The sequence below is a fragment of the Canis lupus genome, chromosome 23 (genome assembly GCF_048164855.1).
Source record: "Canis lupus baileyi chromosome 23, mCanLup2.hap1, whole genome shotgun sequence".
Taxonomy (NCBI): domain Eukaryota; kingdom Metazoa; phylum Chordata; class Mammalia; order Carnivora; family Canidae; genus Canis; species Canis lupus.
This window is the reverse complement of record NC_132860.1, coordinates 38670114-38691032: the sequence shown is the minus strand read 5'-3', so window position 1 is coordinate 38691032 and position 20919 is coordinate 38670114. Positions and strand designations below refer to the sequence as shown.

Here is a 20919-nt window from a genome sequence, read left to right as displayed (position 1 = left end):
TGCAAACTACAAGCCCACCTGGCTCACTCAACCCTCAAGGGAAAAGCTGAGGCTCTTCAACGCTAAGCTTCTCCTGGTGGTATAAACAAATGGTATAAACAAAGGAAAACCTCTAAGCTTATGGCATCCAGACTACAAAGAAACTTTTAAGATTTTATTTTAATTTTAAGAGATTGTAAAGAGCATGAGTATTTGCTCCAAGCCCTGGTTATAATGTTTCAAGGGAGTGTTCCCATTCTGAGTCCCTCTCAGCAGAGACCATCACTACTTGGTATTTTCATGTATACTGAATTTTAGGAATGCCTCCTGTGGTTCAGTCCATGTCTTACTTCATTTTCCCACTTCACCATCCCTGGACTGTAAGCTCACAATCTTAGAATACCAGAGCAAGAAACAACGTGTTCGCTTGACCCAATTCTGTCACTTTATAGGCAGGGAAACTGAGACACAGGAAGAAAATTATTTCCCCAGGGTCAGATAATGATTAAGGCAGTGGGAAATTAAGGGGAGCCTATCCAGTTGTTTTCTCTGTTTTCACATAATTCATGACATTTCTCCCAAGCTTCCATTCAGCCTGTATTCATCATGTGCTTTCTCTGTGCCTCAGAGTGTGGCCAATACAAAGAGCAGACCTTCCTGAAGAAATCATTCTTCCCGACATTGTAAAATGGACACAGAAAATAATCAGAAAATCATTCAAGGCAGCCTTTGTTTATTTTTTTATTCATGTATTTATCCATTTATTCATTCATTCAGAGGACAGATATTTATTGGGCATAGTGGTAAGCCAGAAAGAGACTTTGCTCTCAAGGAGTTTATAATCGACTAGGGGAAAAAGAAGAAATACGCTCACTAATGAGTTTGTGTAGATTGAGCATGTACCTGGTGAATGGCCCTGCCCGCAGTGTTGGGCACGATGGCAGGGGCTGGTCAAAGGGCTTAGGACATCTGGTTAGATTTAAAAGTCATGGACTTCTTCCCAGAAAAGAACTAGCAACTCACCTTTACAGAGCACCTACTCTGTGCTGGGGGCTTTACATTTAATTATCACAGTGCCCTTAGAGATAAAGAAACCCAGGTTCAGAAAGGTTAAGTAACTTGTCCCAAAACACCCAGCTAGAAATGACAAGTTTGGACTCACCCCAGACCCATGTGACTCGCAGACCTGAGGCTGTTGGCTACAGCCCCTCTGCTGTCTGCTCGCCCCTCCTGGCTGGGAAGGGCCTCCTGCTATGTTGACCTGACCCTCAGGAGTCACGGGAATGGCCTGTACTAGGTGCTGCTGTGGCCTCTAGAAGAGGAGCATGTGGCTCCAAGGTAGGCTCCTGCAGAGGCACTATTAGCTGCCTTCAGCCATTCGTGTTTCATTTGTTCACAACACGTACCAGCCAGGCAGGCATAGGGCACTGGGCCTGCAGCAGCGTGTGTTTGGTCTTCTCACCCGGGGATCTGAGGCTGATCTGTCCAGAGCTGGTGGCGGAAAGAGGGGCTCAGGTCAGCTTGAGCTAATTCTTCAGCTTTTGTATCACAGGATGGCCAATAAGACCCCTCCCTGCCCTCAAGGACACTGCCACATGCTGCTTTGATCCAATCTGTCCCCTAACATGGCAGTTTCCTTTTCCCCTGCTCTCCCCAACTGGGGCTCACGGCTGTCCGGAAAGCCCACAAACACAGACCTTACTGCCCTCCGCCGTCAGACTGTCATACGTCAAGGTAAAATTTAGCCAGGTCTCGGGGAGAGGAGCAGTTGAAACTCTGAGGAGGGACGAGATGTGAGGATAGGGCAGCCTGCATGGTACACATAGGGCAGGAGTCCCCTGAGGAGAGAGACCAGAACGGGCCAAACTCATCGGGGCGGGTTCACGGACACCAGGGACGCTCTGGCCACTAAAATGTACGGCCTGGGGCGAACGGGAGCGCGTGTAAATGCGGGCACCGCGGAGCCAGCCGGCACGTTGGTGGCCGGGAACAGTGCACAGGCCTTGTGAGCAGAAGGCTGAGGCGTGAGATGCTGTCCCCTAGAGGAGAAACTCGGGACTGACCTCTGACCTTTGGGAGGCCAAGAGATCAGCAGATTAGCCACCATCCTCTTCCCGGCGCTGGGATTTCTGGCGCCAGGCGCGGGCTTGCCCAGGAACTCGGACAAACTGGGAAACTGAGGAGGAAATCCAGACCGTTCCTGCAGTGTTTTCCGTCTGGCCAGGGGTGGCCGTCGGGGCAGCGACTGAGGAATGGCCACATCATTCTGGCACTTTTGCTTAGAAGTCGCTGCTTCCTGTGACTGTCTCGTTGCTCAATGGGCGTTTCCCGGTCAGGCCAGGACGCCAGCCCCAGGAGCCGCCGGCCTCTCCCGGTGGGGCCTGGGCGGGGAAGGGCCCCCGACGTCCCCCCTCCGTGCCGGCCGGGGCTCCGGTGACACAGCATCCCTTCCAGTGACCGCTCGCCGCTCCCATCCGGGTTCGAAATCTCGGCCGCACAGAGCGCGGAGCCCGTGGCCTTCTGCTCCCATCTGCTGGCTCCACTCCGCTTGCCAAGGCCACAGAAAAGAAGTCCACTTTATTCCTCGCCCACAGAACACTCCTTCGTGTCTCTGAAGATGACGGCTCACCTCATTCTGCTTGCCCTTCCCTCCTCTCCAGGCTCCACAGTCCCGCTTTCTCCGTGGCTCCCGCGCTTCCCGCTTCCCTTGCCCGTCACGCTCGTGATTCGCTTTCCAGGCCCTGCCCCGGCAGAGTGAGCCACTCCGCATGTGTGTGGCAGCTGTGGCGCGAGGGCCGGAGCCACCCCACCACCGCGCAGGGGTCCTCGAGGGAGGGACCACGTCTTCCTCACGCCCTAACCGGACTCTGGCCGCCCCTCTCACGATCCCCCAGGGTCTCCTCCATCGCCTCTCCTGCACGCTGGCTCCCTTACCTCACAGGGACACGCTCACCTCAAATCTGAATCAATCTTCAATCCTTTATCCCCCCGTGGCTGTCACCCTTTCCCTACTTCACAGCCCAGCTTCTCGAAATTGATAATCCCTGACCTTTCCTCCCCTTCCATTTACCTTTTACCCCCCGCAGTCTGGTGCCCCCACCACTACCACCTACTAAATGAAGAATAGAAAAGGTCACGAATGATCATCTGAACACTGACTCCCATGGACACTTCAGGATCCCCTTTTCACTTGACATCCCAGCAGCATCTGACGCTCCTGACCGGAACCTATCACGTGGCCCCTCCTGTGGCAGCTGGCCTGCCAGCCCAGCTTCCACCTTGCTGGGTTCCCTGCTTACTTTCTTCTGCTGGACTCTCCTCCCCTCTGCTCCCCGGGCATATGCGTGTCCTGGGATTCTGTCCTTGACACTGCTTCCTACTCACTGCACACACTCTGCCTGAGACCTTCATCCAGCCCCCTGACTTTGACGATTCGCCATGCCCTAGACTTCATGTTCCTGTCTGCTGAGCCTCACGTAGAGCCTCCTGCTTTGAGAACAGAATGCACTTGGACATCTTAGCACCTGAGACTCAACTCATGTGCCCGGCCTGTCTTATCGAGTAGGTTTGCCAGTCTTTCCCTGTCCCCCACCTCGGTGAGCAGTGGACATCACTGTCCATCCTGGGCTCCTCCTCTTCCTTCATCTTCCACGTCTGGCCTCTGTTAATGCATTCCTGTCCCTAATAACCATAGCCTCCAGGCACTCGGGGTCTGTGGTATGCTGGGCTTTCTATAGACATTATCTCATTTAATTCTAATAACAGGATTGCAAAAGAAGTATCGTTGGCCCACTTGATCATCAGTGAGGACTGACATTGGGATTCAGTAACTTGCCTAAGGTCACACATTCAGTGTGATGGACCCATCAATCCCAAAGTTCTTTCCACTCCCTGACACTCTGTCCATCCTCCTTCTTGTCTAGCCCCTTCTCTCCCACCCTGTCCATACTGCCTTTACCAGGAAGACTTCATGGTCTCTCGCTGGAGTTGACATGCCTCCTTGCCTCCAGTCTGTCCTCCCAGCCGACCACCCCGTCATCCACTCTGCTGCCACAAAGAACTCCCTAAAACATATGCTACTTCCTGGCTGCAGCCCATCGGTGGGGCCCCTCTGCCCTCCAGACCATCTAGGCTCTTTACCCAGGCATGGACTCAGGTTGGTCTCCCAACTACTCCCCTTTCTTCCCACCCCGACTCAAGCTCTAGCTCTGCTTATTTTCCTGCAGCTCCAGGAAGGCCTCCGACTCTCATTCCACATGCATGTGCTGTTCCTCCTGCCTAAGATGCCCTTCTTCCTTCCTCATCCTACCCGCAGTCTTCCCATGAGCCTCTATTCTTCCTTTAGGCCACTGGTGAGACCCCACTGCCACCACCCCCCGGCCCCCGCCACCCAGCAAGGCTGTCTGCTCCCTCAGAGGCCTCCTAAATACCTAGCACATACCTTTATTAATACTCCAGCCACAGTATGTTGCAACTGCTCTTATATTTTCTTGTGTCCCCATCAGACTGAGATTCTTGTATTTGCCTTTGTAATCTCGCAGGTAAGGTAGTCCCTTGTTCACAGTGGGCACTTAGACATGTTTGCTGAATTGAATTTTTGTGTCATACCTGGGATAGTTCCTGGCACAAAGAGGATAACCTGCTGGATACATTTCTTTAATAATTAAAACTGAGGGCACCTGGGTGGCTCAGTCGGCTAAGTGTCTGACTCTTGATTTCAGCTCAGGTCATGATCTCAGGGTTGTGAGATCAGCCTCCACACTGAGCATGGAGCCTGCTTAAGATACTATCTCTCCCTCTGCCCCCACCCCTCCCCGCCCTGCACACACTAGTGCACACGCACATGCGTTCTCTCACTCTCTCTAGAAAAAAAGCTAATTGAAATGGAAATGTCAATAAGTAATTGTAATGCAAGGTGATATATACCATGATGAAGATATATCCAGAGTATGATGGCAGTCCAGAGAAGAAAAGAGTTAGTACTACCCTGAGGGTAGAGAAAGCAATGGGACAGGGAAGCCTTCCTAGAAGAGGTCACATTGAAGCTGGACCTTGCAGTTTGAATAGGAATTGGCCTGGGTGAAAGAGGGGCCTTCTAGGCACTTTAGCAAAAACAGAGGCATGTAAGGGCCCACAGTAACTGGGAAACAGCAGGATGTGACCAGCATATGGGAAGACATGGGCAGGGTTTGGGGATTAAGGTTGAGGCCAGAGTACCAGCCAAGGAGTTTGGACATAATACTAAAGGCAGTGGGAGCCCTGTATGGATCTTTAGAAAATAAGTGGCCTGTGCAGATTTGTGTCTAGAAAGACAAGGAAGAGGGATTGGGGGAAGGGGAATAAACCTGGAGAAGGTGAGATCAATTGTTGCAGGATCCCGGCCAGAAGAGGCAGTTGCAGTGATCCCAGGGAGAGGTGGCCTTGCCCTGAATTCACACAGCCCCACCTGGTACAAAGTTCTTTCTGTGGAGAGTTGTATCTGTTGAAGTGTGCTCTGCTGTAGGTAGGGAAGGGGACACAGAAGGCTAAAGTATCTGGTCAACAAAGTTTAAAAAAATGCTCCATTCAACAGGTTCCCTAATGCAGGACTTTTGAGAGCCTTCAGTATACATTGCATATGTTGCAATTAACATTCAGATATTTAGCCACAGAAACTTTCTGGGAACATCTCAAGGGACTAGAGTTTAATGGAATATATAAAATAAAAAAAAAAAAAAGACCAAGAGATTTCATGATTATGTCAGCTCTGTTTCCTCTAGGAGGAAAAAATAAATCAAAGAAATATCTTTTCACTGGGTGACAACTGATGTTCTCACTGAGCATTCTGCTGTGAGAAGCTTGTGGGGGGCAGGGGGTTCACTGGGGGACCAGAGTGGCCTCCCATGGAAATACGAATGTTGCTTTTAGTCATTTGCTTTGGAGTCAGGCTAAGCAAATTCACCTGCTCCTCCCAGGTCCCTTGTGTTTGTTCAGGCCTGAAAGAGGTTAGACCCAGGTGTTTGAAAGAATGGCAGGTCCTGACCTATGGAACAGAGAAACCAGGTCTGCAGCGCCAGGAATGTATTGCTGTCACCACGTCCCTCACGCAACATTCAGTCAGCTTGCTGGGGGATGAGCAGAGCATCTACCTTGGGCTCTCCTTATCCTGGGGCAGCTGCATCCCAGTTGGCAGGTACCCAGCTCTGTTAGTCCTGGCCTGGGTCTTGTCACATGGTCATACACAGCTTGCTAGGGCTCCCAGACACAGGTCACCAATTGTAGGCTTCCCCATGCCTGAGCCCTGGGTGAGGGAGTGGGGGGGCGGGGATTAAACAGCCACCCATCAGCCAGCCTTGTGTCTTTAAGTGAGCCCTGTCCTTGGAGCTGCCTTTGCTGGCAGCTCCAAGGCCATTTCCCAGCTGTGTCTCTACAGTGGAAAAGTCTGGGCTCCTCTGGCTTGGGGAGGTGCCTCTTTCTCCATTGCAAGAATTCTCCACTGGAGAAGCCTCAGATAATACAGAGCCCCTGCCAGGGCTTCAGGTTGAAGAGTTCAAAAGGGCAGAAGGGGACAGATAAGCAGGAGCCTCCTCGGTGAGGGACAGCTTCTGGCAGGAAAGAAGGTCAGCAATATGCTGCCAGCACTAAAACCAGGAAACTGCCCAGATCCCCAAGTTGTGCGCCAGGGCAGGTCACCTTCTCAGGGACCCCTCTGCTCCAACTGTGTGACATGGAGTGTGCCTGCATTGGCCTTGCCCACTCAGCTGGTCTTATGTGTCTCCGCTCAAAACAGAATCTATAAATACTCATTCTTCAGATTTTCCTGCCACATGTTGCTCTTACCGAGAATGGTCAGACCTCTCTACTTTAGACTTGTAGAAAAATCTGAGTGAAGCTCCTAGTGTATCTGCTCCAGCTGTACATTAAGTAGCTCATGCTACAAGTCCACTGATCTCAGAGCAGGAAACTGAGATCCAGAGAGAAAGGAGACCCACCCAAGACCCAGAGTTTATGTGAGAGACCGAGAGAGAACACGCTTTGCCTGTCTCCTGGCCTAGTGTTTTCTTCTCACCACATGTCTTTCCCGATGGAGAGACAAATCCAACTTTGTTATCTGTTTAGTTGTATCTCTTTACAAAATCATATTGCTATTTTTTTAAGATTTTATTTATTTATTCACCAGAAATGCAGAGAGAGAGGCAGAGACATAGGTAGAGGGAGAAGCAGGCTCCCTGCAGGGAGCCTGATGTGGAACTCGATCCCAGGACCCTGGGATCACACCCTGAGCCAAAGGCAGATGCTTGACCACTGAGCAACTCAGCTGTCCCTACAAAATTATATTGCTATTAAGTTTAAACAATAATATTGCTATTAATATAAGTTCTAGAGTCAGATACAGCCAGATTCAGATTCCAGCTCCACCACTTTCCAACTGCAGTAGAGTGAATAATCTCTGAGCAAATAAGTTCACATCTATAGTTCAGGATTCCTTCCCTGAAACAATACCTACCTCATAAGGGTCATGTGAACATTAATTGAGATAATATATGTAAGTAGCTCAGCATGATGCCCAGTAAGTAATAGGCAGTCAATAAAGTTTAGCTATTTTTAGTAAGAATAGCAGTAATAGTAGTATTTTAATGAATATGTAAGGCAATTATAATTAATTAAACACCAAAATTGGTGTTTTGGTGAAGTCTGTTACCTGTATTTGAATGTACATGGATGAAATGAGAACATATTTTTTTCACGTAAGCCATTTAAATCTTCCCTTTGAAATTTTGTTTTTGTTCTTGAGGGACTTTTAATTAGCTTAACAAGTGGACAGGCAAACTCACTAAATTTCTACCAACTCCGTCATATACCCACCCCTTCATAAAACATTCATTGGACAATTAAACTGTCACCTCATCACAGGTATTCAGTAGATGCTTTTGGATGGAGAAATGAACAGATGAATGGATGGACAGATGATGGATGGATGGATAATGTCAAGAGCAACTGAAGTAGCCACCTTTGGTTCATACCAGCCAGCATTTGGTTTTATGAAAGGCCATGAGGGGCACCTGGGTGGCTCAGTGGTTGAGCATCTGCTTTGGCTCAGGTCATGATCCCAGGGTCCTGGGATTGAATCTCGCATCGGGCTCCCTGCTGGAAGCCTGCCTCTCCCTCTGCCTATGTCTCACATACACTGATGATAACACATCAGTGTAAATAACCCAGAAAATGATCCAAGGTTTAACAGAACAAATTCCACAACTAAAGGTAGAGAAGACATCACGTTGAAGAAGGTGGGAAGGGTGAGGACTCAGTGGGGAGCTAATGGGACCAAGGACATCTACAGGCTAATAGGATGAAGGACATCTACAGGCGGGAAGTGCAAATGTGGAAGACAGGGAGAAACAGGTGACCACACCAAAGAGCCTGCAGAGGGACCACAGATCCCCAAAACATTTGGCTTTGTAAGTGAGAGGGGCCAACTTTTATGAGTTCTTACATGCAGCAAGACTTAGAGCCTAGATGTTTAAAACTATCAGAGGGCTCAGCTCCAGGAGAGTCCAAAGGATGATAGGAAGCTGAGTCCTTGAACATTAAGAGACAGCATGACAAACAGCCTGTGGAGATACAGCCTAGAAGCAGCAGTCTGAAAAAATGCCTGGGGCAGACAGGAGGGAGCGATATTTTCACATCTCAGAGCAGTCCTGGAGGCACTTCCCTGGAACAAAGGAGCTGGCAGGAGCCATCTCCCTCCCTCAACCCCCAGAACAAACACAGGTGGCTACCTGTGGGAACCAGCACAGTGACAACATTCACTACCTAACTTGCTTACACCAAGCTCCGCTCTCCCCCACTTTGGCAGATCGAGCTCTCTCAGTCACACTGCCTCAGTACTGGCACTGCAGGCCCTCTCCCCCAGAAGACTGGCACAAATCTTGCCAATACTACATCTCCCAATTTGGGCAAGTACAGGAGCCCTGTTCCTGTAGTGGTAGCTGCAGGCTCTGTGGAAGCCCGAGGCTCACGTTATTAAAATTGTGCATGTTGTTAAAATTGCACAACTTACCCACACAGCCCTGGTCCCAACAGTGGCCCCACCTTTTTGAAACTGCATGCCTCACCTGGGCAGGAACTAAACCCTGCCCACAACAGACATAGAGAGCCTCTGCAGATGAATGGACTGAAGGAAAAAGGTAGCCGGGACACGCAGCAGGACATACATAACACACATAAGAGACAACCTTGAAGTGCCAGGTTCCAGTGAACAGGAGACAGTGCACTGTAGAACATTGAAGGACCTCTTCTTCATAAGGCTATTACTTTCAAGAACAGGAAATGTAGCTGAATTTCCTGATACACAGAAACAGACACAGAGAGTTAGACAAAATGAGGAGACAGAGGAATATGTCGCAAATGAAAGAACAGGACAAAACTGCAGCAAGAGACCAAAGGAAAATGGATATAAATAATATGCCTGATAGAGGATTTAAAGCTATGGTCATAAAGATACTCACTGGACTTGAGAAAAGAGTGGAGAACATCAGTTGAAACCCTTAACAAAGAGATAGGAACCATAAGAACCCATCAGAGATGAAGAGCACAATAAATGAAATTATTATGGAATAAATAGCAGGCTAGAGGAAGCAGAGGAACAAATTAGCAACCTGAAGGACAGAGTAATGGAAAGCACTCAAGTTGAGAAGGCAAGAGATGAGAATTCAAGATGAGAGTAGACTTCGAAAACTCAGCAACTCCATCAAGCATTAAAACATTCACATAGGGATTCCAGAAGAAGATAAAGAGATAAGGGGGCTGCCTCAGTCAGAAGAGCATGTGATTCTTGATCTCAGAGTCATGAGTTTGAGTCCCACAATGAGTATAGAGATTGCTAAAAAATAAACAAATAAAAGAGAGAGAAAGGGGGATAGAAAATTTATTTGAAGAAATAGTAGCTGAAAACTCCCTTATCTGGGGAAGGAAAGCAATATGCAGATCCAGGAAGCACAGAGATTTCCCCACCAAAATCAAGCCAAGAAGGTAGGTCTACACCAAAACACATAGTAATTAAAATTACAAAAGCAGTAATAAAGAAAAAACTTTTAAAGCAGGAAGAAAAGGGGCACCTGAGTGGCTCAGTAAGTTGAGTGACTGACTTTTGGTTTTACCTTAGTTCATGATCTCAGGGTCCTGGGATTGAGCCCCTTGTCAGGCTCCCTCTCCCTCTTCCCCTTAGCTCTCTCTCTAAAATAAATACATAAATCTTTAAAAAAAAAAAAGAAAGAAAGAAAGAAAGAAAGAAAAGAAAACAGGAGAAAAGACAGTTACATACAACAGAAACCCCATAAGGCTATCAGGGGATTTTTAAGCAGAAACTTTCCAAGCCAGGAGAGAGTGGCATGATATGTTCAAAGCATTGAAAGAGGAAAATCTGTAGCCAAGAATATTCAGCAAGGCTATCATTCAGAATAGAAGGAGAGACAAGAGTTTCTAAGACAAAGGTAAAGGAGTTCATGACAACTAAACCAGCCCTACAAGAAATGTTAAAAGGACTTCTGTGAGTGGAAAGGAAAGACCATAAATAAGAGTTAAAAAAAAAAAAAGTGAAGCACAAAAGCAGTAAATATATGTCTGTAAAAATCAGTTGAAGGACTCACAAAATAAAAGGCCATAAAGTATGACACCACATATCAGAAATGTGGTAGGGAAAGGAATAAAGAATTTGAGTAAAGGACTCAACTGTAAGCAACCATCAACCTAATATAGACTGCTATGTGCAGAAGATGTTATATACAAGCCAAATGGTAACCACAAATCAAAAAGCAGTAATAGATAAGCAAAGAGTAAAGAGAAAAGGATCCAAATATATCACTAAAGAAAGCCAGGAAACTATGAAAGAGAACAAGAGAAGAAAGGATTAGAGAAGAACTACAAAAACAACCACAAAACAAGTAACGAAATGGCAATAAATACATACTTATCAATAATTACTTTGATTGTAAATGGATTAAATGCTCCAAACAAAAGACATAGGGTGATAGAATGTATAACAAGATCCATCCATATGCTGCCTACAAGAGATTCATTTTAGAATTAAAGGTATGTGCAGACTGAAAGTGAAGGTATGGAAAAACATACCAAATGGAAAACCAGAGCAGCAGTACTTACATCTGATAAAATAGACTTTAATACTGAGAATGTAACAAGAGACAAAGAAGGGCACTATATAATAATAAAAGGGACAATTCAACAGGAAGATATAACAATTGTAAATATTTATGCACCCAACATGGAAGCACCCAAATGCATGAAACAGTTGATAACAAACATAAAGAAACTAACTGACAATAATACAATAATAGTAGGGGATTTTAACACCACATGTACATCAGTGAACAGATCATCGAAACAGAGAATCAACAAGGAAAGAGTGACTTTGAATGACACACTGGACCAGATTTAATTTAACATGCATCTTTTCTGACCACAATGCTACAAAACTAGATACCAGTTAAAGGAAAGGTCTGAAAAGACTACAAACATGTGGAAGTTAAATAACATGCTACTAAGCAAGGAATCAGAAAATAAAAGAAGAAATTTAAAGGTACATGGAAAGAAATGAAAATGAAAAACAACACTACAAAATTTCTGGGATGCAGCAAAACTTCCCTCTAAGAAGGAATTCAGGTCTACCTCAAGAAGCAAGACAAATCTCAAATGACCTAACTTTACACCTAAAGGAGTTAGAGAAAGAAGAACAAACAAAACCCAAACCCAGCAGAAGGAAGAAAATAATAAAGATCAGAGAAGAAATAAATGATACGAAAACTAGAAAAACAGTAGAAAAACTAGAAAACAGTAGATCACTGAAACCAGGAGCTGATTCTTGAAAAGATCAACACAATTGGCAAACCAGACTCATAAAAGAGAAAGAGGACTCAAATAAAATCACAAATGAAAGAAGAATAACAACCAACACTACAGAAATACAAAGGATTGTAAAAGACTATTATGAAAAATTATATGCCAACAAACTGGACAATCTAGAAGAAATGGATACATTCCTAGTAATGTGCAACAAACCAAAACTGAAGTAGGAAGAAATAGAAAAATTGACTGATTACCAGCCGTGAAAGGGAATCAATAATCAAAAAACTCCCAACAAACAAAATTCCAGGGCCAGGCAGCTTCACAGGTGAATTCTACCGAGCAATTAAAGTAGAGTTAATACCTATTCTTCTCAAAGTTTCCAAAAAACACAAGAGGAAGAAAAACTTCCAAATTCATTCTATGAGGCCAGCATTATCCTGATACCAAAACCAGATAAAAACACCACAGAAAAAAAGGAGAACTACAAGCCAGTATTTCTCATAGAAAAATCCTCAACAAACTGAATCCAACCACACATTAAAAGAATCATTCACTAGAGTCGAGTGAGATTTATTCCTGGGATGTGAGGATGATTCAATATTTGCAAATCAATCAATATGATACATCATATCAATAAGAAAAAGGATAAAAACCATATGATTATTTCAATGAAAGCAGAAAAAGCATTTGACAAGATCCTCAACAAAGTAAGCCTAGAGGGAATATAACTCAACATGTTAAAGGCCAGATATGAAAAACCCATAGCTAACATCATACTCAGTGGAAAAACTGAAAGCTTTTCCCCTAAAGTCAGGAACAAGATAAGGATGTCCGCTCTCACCACTTTTATTCAACATATTCCTAGCCACAGCAATCAGACAAGAAGAAATAAAAGACAACTAAATTGGTAAGGAAGAAGTAAAACTTTCACTATTGGCAGATGACAGGATACTATATATAGAAAACCCTAAAGACTCCCTCAAGAAAGTACCAGAACTAATAAATGAATTCAGTAAAGTCATAGAATACAGAAACAATGTACAGAAATCTGTAGTGTTTCTATACACTACTAATGAAGCAGCAGAAAGAGAAATTAAGAAAACAGTCCCATTTACAACTGCACCAAAAAGAAGAAAATACCTAGGAATAAACTTACCCAAAGAGGTGAAAGACCTGTACTCTTCAAACTATAACACATTGATGAGAGAAATTGAAGACAACAGAAAGAAATGGAAAGACATTTCATGCTCATGGATTAGAAGAACAAATATTGTTAAAATGTCTATATAATCCAAAGCAATCTACAGTTTTAGTGAAATCCCTATCAAAATACCAATGGCATTTTTTTTTACAGACCTAGAACAAGCAATACTAAAATTTGTGTGGAACCACAAAAGACCTAAATAACCAAAGCAGTCTTGAAAAAAAAAAAAAAAAAACAAAACAAGACAGGAGGTATTACAATTCCAAACTTCAGATTATATTATAAATCTGTAGTAATCAAAACAGCATGGTACTGGCAAAAAATAGATACATACATCGGTAGAACAGAATCAAAAGACCAGAAATAAACCCCAAATTATATGGTCAGTTAATCTTCAACAAAACAGGAAAGAATATCCAATGGGAAAAAGGTAGTCTCTTCAACAAACAGTATTGGGAAAACTGGACAGCTAGATGCAAAAGAGTGAAGCTGGACCACTTTTGTACACCATACACAAAAATAAACTAAAAGATGGTTTAAGGACCTAAATGTGGGACCTGAAATCATAAAAATCCTTCAAGAGAATACAGGTAGTAATTTCTTTGACATCAGTCAAAACAACTTCTATTAGATCTATCTCCAGAGGCAAGGGAAACAAAAGCAAAAATAAAGTATTGAGACTACATCAAAATACAAAGCTTCTGCATGGCAAAAGTAACAACTAACAAAACTAAAAGACAACCTGTGGGAGAATGGGAGATCTCTGCAAATAACTTATCTGATAAAGGGTTAGTATCCAAAATATATGAAAAATGTATACAACTTAACACATAAATAAATGTATGTATGTATATATGTATGTAAAAATGGGCAGAAGGCATGAACTGACATTTCTCCAAAGACATCCAGATGGCCAACAGATGCATGAAAAGATGCTCAACATCACTCATCGTCAGGGAAATGCAAATCAAAACCACAAGGAGGTATCACCTACACGTGTCAGATTCATTAAGATTAAAAATTCAAGAAACAAGTGTTGGCGAGGATGTGGAGAAGGAGCCTTAGTGCCCTGTTGTGAGAATGCAAATTAATGCAGCCACTGTGGAAGAGAGAATGGAGGATCCTCAAAAAATTAAAAATAGAACTACCTTATGATCCAGTGATCATTCTTCTGGGTATTTAACCAAAGATTAGGAGAAAACACTAATTCAGAAGTATATATATATATATATATATACCTCTATATTTATTGCAGTGTTATTTACAATAGCCAACTTATGGAAGCAGCCCAAGTGTCCATCAATAGATGAATGGATAAAGAAGAGGTGGTATATATACACAATGCAGTATTATTTAGGCATAAAAAAAGAAAGAAATATTGCCATTTGCAACAACGTGGATGGAGCTAAAGAGTATAATGCTAAGTGAAATGAGCCAGTCAGAGGAAGACAAATAACATGATTTCACTCATGTGGAATTTAAGAAACAAAACAAATGAACAAAAGGGGGGAAAAAAGACAAACCAAAAAACGGACTCTTAATTATAGAGAACAAAATGATAGTTGCCAGAGGGGAGGTGGTGGGGGATGGGTGAAAGAGGTGAAGGGGATTAAGAGTGCAATTATCTTACGAGCATTGAGTAATGCATAGAATCGTTGAATCACTATATCATACATCTGAATCTAATATACCACTACATGTTGATTACACTGGAATGAAAAAATAAAATAAGTAAAAAATAAAGTAAAATAACATAAAAATTTACTCATAAAAAACGAATTTAATATGAAAAACGAGTAGTGCACTGAACAAAGATATTTGTTTATAATTCTTGCCTTATTTTTACCTCCGAGGAGTGTTGCTTAAAGGTCAAGTGTGTGTGTGTAAGAAAGACAGAGAGAAAGAACGCGCATCACTTGCTTTGCTGTCTGACCTTTTCAGCATTCTAGCTCCAGGCCAGTCGTGGAGCAACACTGGGAGTCTTGTGACGATTATATATAGCAAAATGTCACCAGCAACCAAAGACATTCTGTCCCCCTAACCCCAATCCAAATACTTGAAATTCACACCCTGGAAAAAAAAATCACAGTAAATTTTGGCTCAGCAAGAATAGCATTATATTTGCGCATAGGAGGTTTTCTTTTTCAGTTTTATTCACTGTATAAGGAAAAGGGGGATGGATGGTGGGTCCAGACATATAGTGAGCCCCCCTCGTCACCCCAAATGGCACTAGCTCTGTGACTGTAAATAAGAATTGTGGTCAAGATGACACATGTGTTTAGCACTTCATGGTGCAAAAATCACCCCAGCTTTTCATCCTCACAAATGCCCACCGAAGTTAGCCAGGCAGATATTACTGGCCCATTGACAGATGGAAAACTGAGGCAGAACTGAAGAGTGAAGTGACAGGTGTCAGACCCCTCAGAGCCAGGTCAGGTGCACAAGTCTGCTGACCCATGCCCAGCACCGTTAATAACAGACTGTCCATTTCTGCCCCTGAGACATGAACCCACCTACCTACAAGTCCTCCCACCACCAGCTTCAACTCATTAAGGTTCTGGAAGGACCATGACAGGAGCAAATATTTATCTGCCACTGGATTTTTTACTGTGCAGTATAATCCATGCACAAAATTATGAAGTCAAAAAAGATGTTTCTGGGCTAATTCAGTACTACTCACCCCTCATTGCCACCAGCCTCATGGGAAAGATGCCCCAATAACACAGGAAGCCCGCCAGGTGTGTGCCCCACCCACATTTTCTAGCAGGGTCATAAGTCTTTCTTTCCACAGCTGGTCCCACACTGGTCCTAGGCCTCTGGTTCACACCAGGCTGGGAGGGGCAGACGCCTTCTCCCCATCTCATACCCCAACACTCCTGGCTGATCAGTAAGGGCACTTTTTGTCAGTACACTTTTTTTGTACGTGAGCACCGATACTGTAAAAACAAATGGACCCATGTACGTATGTCTGTGTATTAGGTAATTTTTAATAATTTGTGTCATGCTTATTTCCAGTAAAAGGCACAATACAACAAAACTATCAAAATGAGGATCAAAAGCAAGAATGGAGTAAGGGGAAGGGTGTGTGCAGAAAGGCCGAGCTGAGGTTGCCTGCAGCACAGGAGCAGAAAACTGAGCTCTCAGCTTTCTCACAATGTCAACAGGAAAAATGGGTTACGATCACCGTCATTTTGTAGGAAATACAAACTTTTCCCTGACCTTGAAATCTAGGGGTCAGTTGTAGCCTGGATTTTGAATAAGGCACATCAAACAGCTTAGTGGGCATTGTCTTCACCCAGCCAGGCAGTATTTCTCAGAGCTCTCTCGACTGTCAGAATCCAAACAGTCTGGGGTGGTCATCATTTCACAATGTATGCATATATCACAATATCCCACTGCACATCTTAAATGTATGATTTTTATTTGTCAGTTATACCACAGTGAAGCTGGAGGGGAAAAGGTACATTCCCAAGCCCTGCCTCAAGCTCACTGAGTGAGACTCTGGCAGATGAGCCTGGGGCTCTGTATTTTGAACTCATGAACTGATACTTGGGTAGTAACTTGCAAATTGGTAAACACCCTTATCAAGGTGTTAGTAGATGACACCAGCATTGTGTAGTGGCCTTTGCCAACCTTCCTTGCATCTTAGCAGGACACAATGCCTAAATCCAGAAGTGTCTCTACTGGAGGAGCTCCAGATCTCAGGACCCACCCTGGGAGATATTTGCAGGATGCAGAGGCTCTCTAGGCCCCAGTGGATGGGGAGTCGGGGTCTCTGCATGCACTTGGGTGGGTAGTGAGCTTCCTGCTGGGATTTCAGATGGCCCCATTTCAGTCTTCCCATCACCCCTCCAGGTCTGCCATCCATTGCGCATGGTAGCCACCAGCCTACATTAGAGACCGGGATATGGGCTTAGCTGACCACCAAGCCCGCTGTTCCTACTCTTTCCCTTCCCAATCCCCAATCATAATGGGCCAGGCAGAGCCCAGGAATCCAGGAGCCAGCCAGGTAGCAAAACCCTTGGTGCATGAGCCGTACCACCCCTACTACGTCCTAGCCTGTGCCTCCCCACTCCCCGGGGCAGGCTGGGATCTGCCAGGGACTAGCCGTGGGGAGGCAATCATGAGTTTTTTCCTTTCCCTTCCCACAGGTTTGGAATAAATTGCCTCATCCAATTTGAAGACTTTGCCAATGCCAATGCCTTCCGTCTGCTCAACAAATACCGCAACAAGTACTGCATGTTCAATGATGACATCCAAGGTAAGTTTCGCCCCACCTGACCAAGCCACTGAGGACTAATGCCTTCTCACAGGCCGTGCTGGGTGCCAGAATGGGGGCACCCCCTAGCTAGTCTGCTGCCAGGAGCTGTGGAAAAGAGCATTCATGTTGGATTCAACTCCCACTTGGCTGATTCGTAGCCCTCTGACTTGGGAGAAGTCCCTTAACTTTGCTTGGCCTCAGCTTCTTCACCTATAAAATGGACATCATTACTGCTTCCAAGGAAAGTAAGAATTACGTGATTTAATATCTGAGGGAAATACTAACCAAAGCTATCATTTTCTAGCTGGTTGAACTTGGCCTAATCACTTGAACTTGAGCTGTAGTTGTATCATCTAGTCATTAGGGATGAGAAGAACTCTTGGAAGAGTATTATGAAAATTTAAAGAGCTAATATATGGAAAGTACTAGCACATAGGACTCATCAGACTAAAGCATCAATCACCAGCCACGGTGACTCATTCTTGGATTTTCCAAACACTAGGTGTAGCCTTGTCAGAGAATCAGGACAGTCCGTCCCTTCTCTTAACTTGGCTTGATTGTGTGCTATTCAGAATGATAACTATGAAAGACATTGACACCAGGGCCCCAGGGCACTCCAAAAGCCAATGGGAAGCACCTTCTAGGTCGGGGTCAACTGGGTAATCTGTGCTATGGACCAGAAGTGTCTGAAGGCACCTCCTTCTTTTTTTTTTTTTTTTTAATTTTTATTTATTTATGATAGGCACACAGAGAGAGAGAGAGAGAGAGAGAGGCAGAGACACAGGCAGAGGGAGAAGCAGGCTCCATGCACCGGGAGCCTGACGTGGGATTCGATCCCGGGTCTCCAGGATCGCGCCCTGGGCCAAAGGCAGGCGCTAAACCGCTGCGCCACCCAGGGATCCCGTGAAGGCACCTCCTTCTTACTGTGGAAATGCCAGTATATGAAACTGGAGGTTGGAGGCAGGGGGTCCCCTCACATATCAACTCTCCTGATCTCAGCATTCTCGGTAAGAGCATTGGGAGCTATTCCTAGTATTTTATAAAGCTCAGGAGAAACATGAGGATATATAGGTTACTGTTTAACAAATGAAGTTTGGCAAGCAAAATCTTTTAAAACCAAAGACACATGTCAGAACAAGAACAAGTTGGGGGCGGGGGGGGGACAGGTGTTGGTCCTTGGAAGTAAAAGATTGGCCAACCCTTCATTTTTGCAGATGAGAGCTGAAACGGTTACATTTCATCAGATGAGTTAGGGTTAAACCTAGAGGATTCAAACCCAGGTAATAATAGCTAAGGTTTAGAGCTGAATATTTACTGTACACCCGGCACTGTCCTAAGGACTTGACACTTTTAATCATATGAGATTTTATCATCCCTGTCTTAGGAATGAAGAAACAGGCACAGAGAGAATAAGTAACTTACATAAAAAGTAAGTGTAGAGTTGAAATTTGGACTCTAAATTCTGAGTTCATAATCACTCACTATACCGTTCCTAGACCTTACACTATTTCAAAACCAAAGGCCCCTTCCTTTCCTGTGGCCCCCATTAAGAGGTAAAGAAATGTGATAAATATTTTTTTAATTGGTCATAAATTGTCAAGAGGCAGGATTGCACAGTTAAGCATATTATTAGACAATTAAGATCAAAATATATGACTTCAGCACTTGAAGAGTGAGTAGAAGAGAGAGGTGACCCAGTAAGGGAAAGCTGACACATGGCAACCCCCCGGCCCAGGGGATTGTGTCCCCCCAGATGTAGGGGCCTGGGACAGGCACTGGCTGCCAGCCCAGCCTCACCCAGAGATGTGGGGCACTCTACACAGTCAGGGCAGTGCGGTCCAGGAGCACCAGCTGGCGGTGGGAAGCATTCACTCCCTGCCCGCAGGCCGGTCACCTCACTGTTAGCCCCGTGGACGGCGGGGAGTGACTGCGGCCCTCGAGGAAACACCTGCTGGCTGGCCCCTGACCGATGCCCCTGTCATGGCCCTCACTCATGAGTCAGCAGCAGGACAGCCATCCCCCTGGGCCCACTGGGCTGCCAAGGCCAGAAGGTGGAAGTGGAAAACAAGTCCATGTGGGCATCACACCTGGTGCAGACTCCAGATGTGCACCGCGCACGCACGTGCACACACACACACACACACACGCAGTCATGTGTGTACATCCTCATAAACATGGGCACAGGGACACATCCGGGCCCTGCACCTATCTGCCTCCACTGCCCCTGGCTGCTGCCACAGAGCATGTCTAAGATCAAACCATGGCTCTCGGCTCCCTCTTCATGAGCAGGTTCACACTCTCCCTCAGAAGTGTAAGGCTTCGGGAATCTGCCTACTGGTGCCCCACCCCCACCCCCACCCACTTCTCTGTCCTCTGACCTCCCTCCTTGTCAGTTCTCTGCATGTGAAAGTTCTGCTCCCCACTCCCTCCCCATCACCTTTGCCTCAGTAACTCCTACTCAGCCTTCTGGACTCAGCTAAGGATTTCCTGTCTCAGGGAGGGCCTCGCACCAGGCTTTGCTCCCCCAGTCTGATTTGGGTACCCACGGGGAGCTCCCACAGTGCTCCCCTGTTAGTTCTCTTACCACACTGTAACCCAGGTACCCCCACTGAGTTGTCTGTCTCCCCAGGAGACAATAAGCTTCCAGAAGCAGAAACTGTGTCATCTATTCTCATTCCCCAGTTCCCAGTAAAGTGCCTGGCACACGATAGATGCTTCATAAATATTGGGAGAATGAATTAATGAATAAATGAATGAATGAAGTCACATACACAAATTGACATTCTCATAAGCACACCCACCAATTCCTGTGGCCCTGGCTCCTGTGGACACTTGCCCCTGCAGCCCCTCTGTTGTCCAGGTCACCATGCACATCCTTACAGAGAAATGCCCCCACACTCAGATGCATATACATCTTTACACGTGTGTACCCTCATTTATACACACACGTAGCATTTTTTTTCTAGCATTTTTAATTAAATCAACTCATTGTTAAATTCCGTGGTTTTGTTTCCTCTTTATAGCCAGTTCCAGCAGAGTCTATTTCGCTCCCAGGCAAAGCCAGATGGAATAGTCTTCTGGACCCCCACAGCAGATAGCAAAGGAATTTCCCATTCTTTTCTCAGAAATTAAAGACTAAAGTCCTTAATCTAAAATGTGTAACAGGATCAAGCAAATAGTACCAGAATGTCAGGATCTCTGTAAGTCTTTGATCAGGACAGCCTGACCTGTTACGTATGACCCTCTAACAATCGTAGAGAGGTGGGCATGGCGGCACACCACCTGGATCTTCCTTCAAGAAAAGACTTGTCCCAGGGCACCTGGGTGCCTCAGTAGGTTAAGCATCTGCCTTCATTCAGCTCAGGTCATGATCTCGGGTCCTGGGATCGAGCCCCGCATCAGGCTCCCTGCTCAGCAGAGAGTCTGCTTCTCCCGCTCCCTCTGCCTGCTGCTCCCTTTGCTTGTGCTCTCACACACTCTCAGTCAAGTAAATAAACAAAATCTGAAAGAAAGACAAGACTTGTCCCAACTGCTGGCGGGCTGTCAGCTGCATGAGGCAGAGCGGCTCAGCTACAGAGCACCCCCTGCCCCCCAAGGCCCTGTCCTGCCACAGATGCCCTCACCCAGTGATGAG

General features: G+C 45.3%; 1 protein-coding gene across 4 annotated transcripts in view; it reads left to right on the top strand.

The window, feature by feature from the left end:
• Positions 1 to 20919, top strand: part of ME3 (malic enzyme 3) — a 186224-nt gene that overhangs the window by 146325 nt on the left and 18980 nt on the right. For all 4 annotated transcript variants that reach the window (XM_072794951.1, XM_072794954.1, XM_072794952.1 and 1 more), the window contains exon 7: positions 17176 to 17285. In XM_072794951.1, coding sequence (XP_072651052.1) covers positions 17176 to 17285 — 110 coding nt within the window. The remainder of the gene's footprint in view (positions 1 to 17175; positions 17286 to 20919) is intronic.